Source organism: Palaemon carinicauda, chromosome 2 (assembly GCF_036898095.1).
Source record: "Palaemon carinicauda isolate YSFRI2023 chromosome 2, ASM3689809v2, whole genome shotgun sequence".
Taxonomy (NCBI): domain Eukaryota; kingdom Metazoa; phylum Arthropoda; class Malacostraca; order Decapoda; family Palaemonidae; genus Palaemon; species Palaemon carinicauda.
In genome coordinates, this window is record NC_090726.1 from 183,302,312 (window position 1) to 183,314,946 (window position 12,635).

General features: G+C 39.5%; 1 protein-coding gene across 1 annotated transcript in view; it reads left to right on the forward strand.

The window, feature by feature from the left end:
* LOC137628641 (ELL-associated factor 1-like) overlaps positions 1 to 8,699 on the forward strand; it is an 82,229-nt gene extending 73,530 nt beyond the window's left edge. The window contains exon 5 of the mRNA XM_068359797.1: positions 7,176 to 8,699. Within this exon, the coding sequence (XP_068215898.1) occupies positions 7,176 to 7,261 (86 nt within the window). The 3' untranslated portion in view covers positions 7,262 to 8,699. The remainder of the gene's footprint in view (positions 1 to 7,175) is intronic.
* The last annotated feature ends 3,936 nt before the right edge of the window (positions 8,700 to 12,635 follow it).

The window sequence follows — 12,635 nt, forward strand, 5'->3', positions numbered from 1 at the left end:
AAGACCAGCCTCCGCTCCTGGGTGTCTGGTTTCGGAAGAAATGCCCCGACCGGTTGCCCCTACCTCCTTGATACGGACATGGCCTCCCGGTTATTCCCTGGTTCCTCCTCGGCCGCAGTACCTCTGGAACAAGCTGCCCCCATCATTGAGAGTATCAGGGTGGCCCTTCCGGTAGAAGAGGAACACCTGCTCTCCGGAGACATCTCATCCCTGGACATTCACACCGAACCAATGGAGGAGCAGGTGAGTGGTGTGGATCTGGCAGAAACCTTTCTTTCCCCTACTCCTTCCTCCTCTTCTTCTTTCCACGGCTTTGACAAGCCTCAGGCTTTTCCTTGGGAAGGTTCCATCTCGGTCCGTCATAAGGTGAAACCTATTCGTAAGAATAAACCTAAAAGCACTACTTCAGCTTTGCCACAGTCCATTTCTCCGGTCCCAGGACCTTCCTCAGCCCCTGACGTTCCAATGCTTTCACGCACTCCTCCTCGTCCTAAAGGTCAGAAGGGTAAGTCCGCTAAGTCCAAGGCTTCCGCTGTAGGTAGCTCCTCGGATGTCCAATTAACCTTGGAATTCATTCAAGATATGGTGGAGTCGAAGCTGCAAAGACACTCCGGGGTCATATCAGAGCTGAAGGACGTGGTGGCTAGCCTCATAAGAGACAAGTCTCACCCTGATCCGTCTCCAGTTCCTGATGCATCAAAGCTTCCACCCTTCGATAAGAATAACCCTTGGAGGTTCGCGAAGCATGCCCCTTATTTGGATGGTACGCTTACGATTCAAGGGTTGGGGACCCGCCCTCTAGATGATCTGGAGTTCTTCCCTCCAGACCTCCAGTTCCCCTTCAATGGCTTTGTTCGTTTACGTGAACATGCCTTAGTAGGATGGACAAGGTCCCGAAGGAGACGATAATATTCCCGAAGGAGCAGGCACAAGCTGTCTGGGCCTGTACTCTGGCGGAATGGGGTTGTATTAATTCTATTCAGTCAGTTAAGGACGGCATCCCCATGCCGACCCTTAAGGAAACGGATACCACCTCTCTCCTCGTCCCTGGCACCTCGGCACTCCGGAACGAAGCTTCTTCCACGTTTACGGTGGGTAAGTTAGACCCAGACTGCGCTTCCTCTCTCTTCTCGGAAAGACTCCCTAAGATCCCGGACCACTTATTGAAAGTAGAGTTGGAGACGAGAAACCGGCTGGCGAGAACTCTCAACTCTGTAGTTTCCTCAGAGCTGATAGCCTCCTTATACAGCGACGAACCTCTTTCGGGTGCAGGCAAAGAACCTCCTGCAGTCGTTCCAGTCGGACCTGCACGACTTCTAGACTGCGAGAACTAATTGTCGGAAGCATGTTCTCGCCGAAGCCTCTATTCGGCATGAGCCCAACAGACTCATCGCCTCCTCCTGTTGGTGTAAAACCCTGTTCCCCCAGGAAGAAGTCGATAAGGTTCTCCAGGACGCAGCGAGGGCTAATCAGTACCTTCAGGTTAGATGGGCCCTCTCAAATAAACGTAAATTTGAGAACATGCCTCGTCAACCCTTCTCAAAGAAAAAACAAAGGTCCTACGTTCCTTACAAGACGGGTAGAGGCCAACTTCATCATTCCGCAGGCCCTCACTCTTCAACTCCCTCTATGTCTAAAGCCGCCCTTCCTCAACAGATTGTCTTCCTCCCGGCTCCTCAAGATTCCCAACCGACTTCGGCTACATCTTGGATGACCTCCCCTGCCTTCAATCAGGCGTACGAGACCTCGGGTTTCTTTCGAGGATACCCTAGAGGCGGCACCAGGGGTAGAGGTCAGTTCCGCCAATGAGGCGGACCTAGAGCCAGCGGTTCCCGAGGAGGACGTGGGGCTAAGTTCAACCCCACGCAATGAAGCAAATCCGGTAGGGAGGAGACTGTACCAGTTTTGGGACCAGTGGACCTTCAGTCCTTGGGCCCACAGTATAGTCTCCAAAGGCCTGGGTTGGAAATGGGCACTAGGTTCTCCACCTCCGATAGTGTCCTTCTTCCAGAAGCCCACTCCCATCCTAGAGGAGTACACCAAGGACCTCTTGAAGAAAAAGGCAATAAAGAGGGTACGGTCACTGAAATTTCATCGGCGTTGAGAGTGGTCCTGGACCTGTCCAATCTGAATTCTTACATTCTTTGCGACAGGTTCCGCATGCTGACTATCTCTCAGGTACGGACCTTACTTCCCCGTGGGGCCGTCACCACCTCTATCGATCTTACAGACGCCTATTATCACGTCCCAGTAGCAAGAAACTTCTCTCCTTACCTCGGCTTCCGCCTAGGCAGGAAATCTTATGCGTTCAAAGTGATGCCGTTTGGTCTCAACGTTGCTCCCAGGATTTTTACAAAGCTAGGGGAGACGGTGCTAGAACAGCTCAGGAGCCAGGGGATCATTGTGATCGCTTATCTGGACGACTGGCTCAAGGGCACGGACGATTCAAGACTGCCACAAGGCTACAACCAAAGTGGTTCAGTTTCTGCACAAGGTCGGATTCCAAGTCAACTTAGAGAAATCTCGCCTTCAACCAGCAAGCAAATTCGAATGGTTAGGCATCCGCTGGGACCTCACAAGTCACGAACTGTCTCTTCCTCCCAAAAAGGTCAAAGATATAGCTTCGAAGACAAGACACTTCATCAAGAACAAGCATATTTCACGAAGAGCCTTAGAAGAGTTCTAGGCTTACTGTACTCCAATTCGCTTCAGTGACAGACCTCTTATTGAAGACCAAACTCAAAGACATCAACCGAGTTTGGAGAAAGAGAGCTACAACCCGATTACGAGACAAGATATCGAAGATCCCCTCAGTCTTAGTTCGTCGCCTCCGACCGTGGTCGAAACCAGAGAACCTCTCCAAATCGGTTCCTCTGCAATTCCCTCCTCCACGTGTGACGATTCACACAGACGCGTCTCGCAGTGGTTGGGGGGGCTATTATCAACACAAGATGTTTTAGGGCTCTTGGTCTCCTGCGATGAAACAGTTCCACATCAACGTGTTGGAGGCCATGGCAGTGTTACTGACCTTAAAACGACTATCCCCTCCACGCTCCACCCACATCAGGATAGTCTCCGACAGCACGGCGGTAGTTCACTGCATCAACAGAGGCAGATCGAAATCTCCCAATCTCAATCAAGTCCTGGTCACAATCTTTACCTTGGCAAACGAAAAGAACTGGTTCCTGTCAGCCACCCTCTTAATGAGAAAATGCCTTTATGAAGTCATTGAGCACATGCCGTCATCGCACAGCGTACAGTCTGTAAGATAAAAGATACATGAGTATCTTAAAGGAAAGCAATTAGGGGCCGGAGGCCTCGGTGCTTAAATATTATAAAAGTTAATATCATGATGATAAATTTTAATATATATAGCTATAATTATCTTGAATGGAAGCAAATGAAAGGCATGAAGGCCCGGGTGCTGCAATTCTATATATATATATCAAACACATGATAAAACTATTCATATAAATGCCTTAAATATATTGAATGAAGGCAAATAGGGGACCCCGGGGTGCTAAATAAATCATATATCAAATACATGATAAAAACTATTCATATATAAATGCCTTAGATATATTGAATGAAGGCAAAATAGGGGACCCCGGGGGCCCCGGTGCTTAATAAATCAAAATAGCAGATCTATTTGATTGTAAAATTATTAAATTAAATTAAGTCAGACCGTAATCGTGATCATATCAAAGAAGGAAGGCAAGGTCGAGAACTAGGATCGTATATAATAGATATATGTGACTAAAATATAAAGGTAATCCAAGTAATAATGCATAACGTTGGCTCCGGGGGCTCAACTAAACAACTCGACCGGATGGTAATGAATAAAAGCTACTTCTGGGGATCCCGTAATGAAAGTCTTTATATATTTATATATATATATCTATATGAGGTCCGTGAGGTGCGTGACACTAGAGAGGGGGAAGGGATCTTAAATGGGTCCGTGACGTGCGGGACCGAGAGGGAGTAGCACGTACAAAACTTAATAAAATAAATAAAATAACATAACAAAGTACCACGGACCGAGCCGAAAACTTCCCGCCGATCGTTGGCCAAACGAGCGACGGAAAGAAAACGACTACGACCGGGTAGAGTAGTGGAAAGAGTAAGTAATGTACGTTAATGTATAATAATAGTATGCTTCACAGATCAACGGGAACCGCCCGTGCAAAGCGGATGCCCCCGGGAGGGGTACATAGCGCTATAAAGTGACTCAAACTCGATCGGGAGAGAGAGAGGGAGGGAACCCTGGGGTGGGGTATCGGCGGGAGGAGGCTAGGAGTGGGGCGATAGCAGGTATACCAACCTGCCAGACCCACGATTGATATGATCACGCGGAAAGACTAATAACACTATAATAAACATAACACATGGTAAAATAAGATAGGAAGGCATGCTGGATGATGATAATAATAAAATTAGCTATACTGTACATCAATCGTAAAACAAACGAGGGAGCGAACATGAGACAGGAGAAAACCAAGCCTGACGGCGCTGAGAGCAGGCAGGGCTACCAACATAACATATAGTCAGTGAAGTGCTAACAAAATGAAAACTAATATGTAATATCTGACTCATGAAAGCCCCTCGAGCTAATGCAAGCAAACTAATGATGTTAAAATGATAAGCAAGTCCGTGGCGTGCGAACGTAAATAATCCAAGTAATAATATGTGGAATAGAATGCCGAAGGCGATCAGGCATGCCAACCTACCGAAAATACGCACACGTATATGTAATAACTGTTATCATAAAAACAGGACAATATAAAATTAATACGGTGTGTGAACCGTGGATATACACAAGGTTCATAACGAGAAACAATCAGTATGGAGGACTTATTGAAAATCGTTAAGAACGAACGAGAGAGAGAGAGAGAGAGAGGAGGGAGCCGAGCGCCATGAGAGACCCACGCAAGGTCGTGAATAATAAAGCTGAATAATATAAACAAAAAGGGGCAAGGCCCCCTCCAAAATCTCAAAACTCATAGATCTGGTACTTAACTTAGATGGAGTGACAGTGGAGTCCGACATCTTGAGGTAAATCCAGAAAAAAACCAGCGAAATTCACATACAGTGGAACCTCTACATACGAATTTAATCCGTTCCAGAACCAACTTCGGATGTAGAAATTGATCGGATGTCGAAACGAATTTCCCCATAAGAATACATTGAAATAGAATTAATCCGTGGTTGAGCCCAAAAACCTATGATAACTTCTTAATAAACTACTACACATAATTTTCCCATGAGAATAATGAACACTAAATTAGATAATAGACATGTAAATAAGAAGAATAGACATGTAAATAAGAAGAATTAGCAAAAAATGATAAATAAGAAACGGGTTTTTAGCGTCACTTTACCTTAGAAACTCCAGCGCAGGTGTTGTTAGTCTTGCTATGCAGAGAGGAGACGGACGGGCGGCGAGGAGGTAGAGAGGTTAACTACGATAAACGTACACTACCGTAACTTATTCTAACTTACACTAAGTGAACTTTAACATAACTTAGCTTTTTTTTTTTATAATTTATATTTTTTTTTTACATTTTCTCTTTTTCTTTTTGATGATTAATTTTAATCACTTTCACTCTCTACACTTAAAATTGATTGAATTTTTTTCTCTTCACTCTTTGCTGTTTTCTTTGAACCACTTCCTTCCTCTTCATCACGAGTTCGCTTCGTAGTTTTTTTAAAGAAGCTATCGATAGAAAGTTGCTTGGTACAGCTTTTCAGAATGTTTCGAAAATAAGTTAGGGAAACATCATCAAACTGCGCAGCTACACGACAAACCTGCAATTTCTTTGGATGGTATTTGTCGATGAAGTCGACCACGTCTTGATATTTTCCTAACACCTCTTTTATTTGCGCGGAACTTATTGCAAGTTCACTCATACGGACGCCACGCTCATGCTTTTCAATAATTCCTTTCTTTACTTCTAAAGAAAGCATTCCCTTATTCCTTTTCTCACCACTACCACTACCACTTGCGAAACTAAGCCTTTTAGGACCCATGATTTTCGTAAAATACCGTAAAAGGATGAATGTAAAAAATCACGATTAAAACACAATTAATAGCAGAACGCACAGGGCACAACCACATAAAGCCAACGAGAACAGAGGACTGACCAGAGCCACGCTAATTGAGGGTCCCTCCGAGGTTGAAGTGCTGCCTTCTATTGGCGGAAATAAAAAACACATCAGGCGCTATGAGCACCGACTACGCATACGAGTATTGTTTACTTCGGGTGTCGAAAAAAAAATTCGGGTGTAGAGTAGGAACGTGTTCGAATTGTACTTCGCGTGTCGAAAAATTCGGATACAACCGGTACGACGAAAATTGCTACTTCGTGTGTCGAAATAAAATTCGGGTGTAGAGTCAAAAATTTGCTCGAATTTTACTTCGGATGTTGGAAAATTCGGATGTAGATACGTTCGTGTGTAGAGGTTCCACTGTACAAGGCAAAATACGGCTAGCAAGCTGCGTGCTATGAAAGGAGTGACGTCACTGGCGTGGGATTGCTAGTAGTAGTAGGATGTTGAACGGCACCTCGCTGTTCGGGGATATTGACAGGAGATATCTAAATGGTGCAAGGCCTCTGGTTGTAATTAATTCACGCCCCAGTAGTATACCGACACCTTATTAAGGTGAGCGAGCTGGGTTCAACCTAGCATTCCTATACAATTTTTCTCTGGTAAATTTAAAGCAGTTTTTTACCTTAGAAATTATGTTTAAGGAGCATTTCACTGGGCAGCACGGGTTGGAGCCCAGAAATGGGCATTTTTATAGAGTTTAAAGATATTTCTAAATAAATTTTTCTGAACTTGGCAAAAATATAAGTAAAAGAATCTTAAACAAGTGCAAATCTATTCAGACATCAAAAGTGTTTAGTTATAGTCATTCCCTAAATGATGATACTACATATCTTTTATCGTATGCCTTGAATTGCATGCATGAAGCATTATATGCAACTAAATATATTCACTTAACACACCGTAAAAACAAAATTACATGTGTTATGAGGTGGTGATGGTGCTGCGTCTATAGGCCTCTAGTTATAATCATGTTACGTAGATCATTTTAATTTGCATAGTTGTTTACCTTTATTGCAAGTAAGAATTGAATTTATATCTCATTTTATTGTTTAACAAATTTCTTACAGGCAACAGCACTGCGGGCACTGTTACAAATGGATCAAACTACATCTATGATGACCTTAACCTATCATCAGGGTCAGAGAGTGAATAGTTTTTTAATCCGATGGTTGTTTTGTGTAAACTGTTGTGGTTTTAGAATGCAACCTGAGAAAAGTGCAATTTGTTGTTAAAATTCCAATGTACTGTATTTTTTAACAATTTTTTTTTTTACTAGCTCTGGGGTGATAGAATATGCTCTTTATTGCAATATTGTGCAAATTTTGACAGTGTTTTATCAAAAAGGCATCATGAGGTTTTGGTTGAACTTTCTTATAGTCTTGTTCAAGACCTGTATTATCTCAGTGTTCATTAAGTCTAGTACCATTATGTCTAAGTGGAGGTGTGTTATGGAGGTTTGCAATTTCATTATTCATTTTATCGTCTGATATCAATAATAGAGTAAATCAAACCTTGATCTGACAAATGACAAACTATTTATATACTATGTATGTGTATTTATTGTGGTGCTCAATATCTAGTGCATTTTTATAAATATTTTTATTTTGTAAACAATCACAAGTCAGGTGAATTAATTTATACATAAATAAAAAGTGACATATGTTAGTTTCACACTATTTAAGTGGGTGTATATGTATTCAAGCTATTTGCAATAGCTCTTAGATACTGATGTTGATATGCATGGAGGGTGTTATTAAGCTTTTTATTATCATCCATTTTCTATTATGTAAAATAAATTCCATTGACGTGTTTACACAACTCTTAGTATTTTAGAAGTACAATCTTTGAAATATATGTATATATATATAGAAGATGTTATTTTCTTGATTGTTGAATGAAACCAAAAGAAAAGTTTATAGATACAAATTATAGGCACAGAACTGCTTTTACTGTAATAGAAAGGTTGGCATAGGGATCAAAATAACAATAAAATATACCTCTTAGTTTAAGGTCATGTCTTTACTATACAAGATGACAAAGTTATTGTTTCTTTCTATAAGATTTTTTTTATGTATGTAACTTAAACTGCAAAAGAATTACTGAATTAATTAATTTGAGTGAAGCTGTGAGGTACTGTAAGTGAAATTCAAGAGTGTGAAGGAAGTATTCATGATCTCGGAAATTTTCTTGTTTAACATATTTTGATATAATCCCTTCTGTTAATATGCACACATTAGAAAGGAAGATGTATTTTTGTTAGACCCATATCTGTATGTGAATTCTCATTTATACATATACATTAATGCCTTTCATTAGTAGGTATTAAAGGCAAGAAGAATTAGGTGTTGGCAATTTTATAGTGGGATATTTTGAATTTTTATCAATTCCTCCATTTTGATATGTACTTTAAATGTGTTTTGTTTACCCATTACATTTGCCATTGGAATAAATGTTATGAAAGGATCTTTGTACTATAAGTGTTATACTTAACAAGTTAAGCACTTGCATATTGCAGTATTAAGTTTTATGAACACTTGAGAGACTTTTTGTATCCTTTTCAGTTTAAATAGACCATATCAATTTGCAGAACAGTTTGATCTTTTATTACTTACATTTTTGCTGAATTGTAATATTATTATTACCATTGTATATCAAATTGCATTACTGTATAATTGGGAAGCCATCAGGGATAGAGGATATAAACCTGTGGCCTTCAGTCTTTAATTCTTTCATAAAGATGAAAGAAATTTTAATCAGGTTTAGGATTGTGCATACCCACCTCACTTTTCAATGTATTTTAAAAGGTATCAGTTCTCTGGTGTTGGCTCATTAGATATTGTCAGTTAAACCTGTTTTAGTGCACTGTTCCTGATTTAGAGCAGCAGGGGAAAGTATGGCCTTCAAATATTTTTTTTTTATATAGTGGGTGATGAAATTGTCTTAACCTTCTTGTTTTTTAAGATATTGAAAAAATAATGTAAATTTTAGCAAGTGTATGTAAATGAATCATATTTCTGAATACAGTATATGAATCTGTGTAAGTGATATGTATGATTTTGTGAGGTTTTTTAATTGATATACTTTTTTATACTGTATTTCACAAAGGCCACTCATGGCCTCATCAGCCTAAATGCTGGGCAATGTGGCCTAGATCCTTTACTATTATTCAAGAGTAGTGTGTTTACCTCCTGCTGAAATTCAACTCTTTTATTCCCTTCTATATTAACCCCATCTTCATTTATGGTTGTAAAGCTGGCCCGTTATGAGAAAGGGTCTTTAGTCATGTAAAATAGCTGTTCCTTTCCTCATGTTCATACTGTGCTTGTTAAGATTATATACTATGCATGAATTTTTTGGACAGTACCTCAGGGATTCTTACAGTAAAACCATGAAATTTGAACTTATTTAAAAAAAACAATTTGAACATTTATTTGTTTTTTCCACGTAGGAAACCATGTAAATATTGTACAGTAAATGGAATTATTATGCACAAGACAAAAAAAATCATGTTTTAAAGCGTGCTTAAAGAAAGCCCTCGACCTTTGGGATGGGTTGGTGGTAAGTAACAGACCACTACGAAGATTGAAAAACCACATAATATTGGTGGCCTAGTGATAGTGAACTTATAGCTCCCCATAACCAGCTAATCACTGACTACGTGAGGCCAACTAACACTAAATAACGGACATCATTGTTTTCATGTAGTACACTAATTATACAGTAGGTTATATTGCAGTAATTAGACAGTACTGTACTGTACAAACTTATTTTTACCCTCCTCATCAAATTCTTAAATCATCAATAACACAAAATAACCTTTCTTCTAAATATCAACCTGTTCTCTTATCAATCCTAAATCCTTAAAATTTAACTATGTACTTACAAGAGGTCCTCAAGTTATGATCAAGGTCTGTTCTTACAACGCGTCTGAAGTCCATTTTTGTGGTAAGTCAGATTTATATACATAAGATACTGTAAATGTGTAGTATACTTTAAAAGAGAGAAAAAATCCCTTACCATTTCGTAAGTTACTGTACCCTATATAATACTGTACAGACAAATACGTGTACCCTATACGTACAGTAGTGTACCTTCATTTATACAGTACAAGTAGACACTAAGTAATATATATAACAATTCTTTACTTTTATTCATGTGGTTGGCCTCCCCACTGCCATCAGAAGTCTCCCTTTTACTTTGCAGACATAATGCACAGCAAAAAAGTAGTCATGAAACTATCCGAAAAAGAGTAGGCCCAAAATCCTAAATGCGTATCGAAACAAGATGGTGAACTAATGCTAATGTGACATGAAATGCACTACTCCATGGTGTTTGTTGCTGTCTGTGTCGGTAAGTAGTTTATCGTATCAACTAACCAAACGTATTAATTCAAAATTGAGTTAAAAGGATTTTTTAAATTACACTAAGGGAGTTCAATCGTCATAACCAGAGTACCACTATTAGGTTTAATGTTATATACAATTTAGTTAAGTTTAATTTTACTTTTAATATGACTTTCCTCTACCCTCTCATTACATTAGATTTTAATTTAGTATCCCTTCAATTTATTTTCATTCCTTTCATTGTTTTTATCTAATTTTTTGGGTTAGTGTGCTGTACGAGTGTTCTGCTGATTGCACTTGCAGAGATCCTCATCTTCAGAGGGTACTGTAGTCTTGTTTCAAAATACCCAGACAAGGAGCCCTTTCAATAGGGGATATTTGTATTTTGATGAATTCCTTTGTTATAAAAGTTGAACCCTTTTTCATCTCTAAAACCCATGAGGTGAGGAAAATGACCTCTTCACAAGCATTCTTTGCTAACATGCAATTTCAGAACATCCAGAGTTTTATGGGTTGGTCTGTGCATATGCTGTTTATAGAACACTACCCGAAACAAATCCAAGCAGTACATCTTTCACGTGTGGTACTGGCACATTCGTGACCCCTACAGGGGTAGTCTGAAGTGAAGGACCGAATCAATCAGGCCCTTCAGAAGAAGCAGGGTAGTATGATAGAATGTTTGATAGCCAGTGTTCTTCAGTCAAAATTGTTAGTTTTTCTTATTACTCTTAGAGATGTGCATGTGTTCTAGGTGGTGGTTGTCCTGGAATGGGCACAAGTCTACTTGTTAATTCTCTGGTACTAATTCCTTGGAGACCACATCACAATAACTCCAAAAAAAGGAGTTATGATGAAAGAAAAACTTATTGTTGGGGAAGTGCTGCGTGGTCTTCAAAAATCGTCGTGCAGGAGAGTGGAACATAGTTTGATTACCTGCGATCGTGAGTGGTGGTTGAGGATTTGTTAACAATTTTTTTTCTTTAGATTTCCTTCTTTTTTATTTCCTTTTTGTTTCTGTTATTCACCCATGTTTATTGTTTCATTTCACTCTGTTTATTCCTTATACAGTGGAACCTCTACATACGAATTTAATCCGTTCCAGAACCAACTTCGGATGTAGAAAATGTTCGGATGTCGAAACGAATTTTCCCATAAGAATACATGGTAATTCATTTAATTCGTTCCTCAGCCTAAAAACCCATAATAAATCCTTAACAAATGGCTACACATAATTACGCATAACAATAACATAACTGCATAATATGAAAGAAGCATGTAAAAAAGATAAATATTAAGAAACAATGAATAAAAAATGTGTTTTATTGCCACTTTACCTTAGAGACAGGCCAACGCAGGTGTAGGATTTGCTACCCAGGAGGAGACGGACGATCGCCGAGAAGGTAGACATGGTGTTAACATGTTCTTTAAATAAATACTCTCTCTCTCTCTCTCTCTCTCTCTCTCTCTCTCTCTCTCTCTCTCTCTCTCTCTCTCTGTTCTTCTTCACTGTTAGTGTTAGAGACGTCTATTAATTTTTTTTCTGAGAGAGAGAGAGAGAGAGAGAGATTAAACAAAAATGTTTTGTGTACATATGATTTTTACCAGCGTTAACGAGTTGAAAGACAGTTAAATGTAACTAAAAAAACAATATCAGCGAATCTGAATTCCTTTATTAACTAAAACAAATATTGATACAAACACACTCGTGTGCGTATGCGCAAACACACACACGCACGAGGAGACCCGATCGGTGAGGAGGTAGAGATGGTGACTGCGATAACATACCGTAACTTACACTACGGAAATTTTAATCTAACTAAGCTTATTTATTTTTTTATTTTATTTTTATATTTCATATTTTTCACATTTTTTCTTTTGATTTTTTATTTTCATCACTTTCAGTGACGAGTTACGGTATGTTATCGCAGTCACCATCTCTACCTCCTCCCTGACCGTCTCTCTTACTGCGTAGCAAAATTCTTGCACCTGTGTGTGTGTGTTTGTGCATACGCACACGAGTGTTTGAATCAATATTTGTTTTAGTTAATAAAGGAATTCAGATTAGCTGTTATTACTTTCTTAATTTCATTTAATTGTTTTTCAACTCGTTGACGCAGTTAAAAATCATATGTACTCTAAACACATTTTTGTTTAATCTCTCTCTCTCTCTCTCTCTCTCTCTCT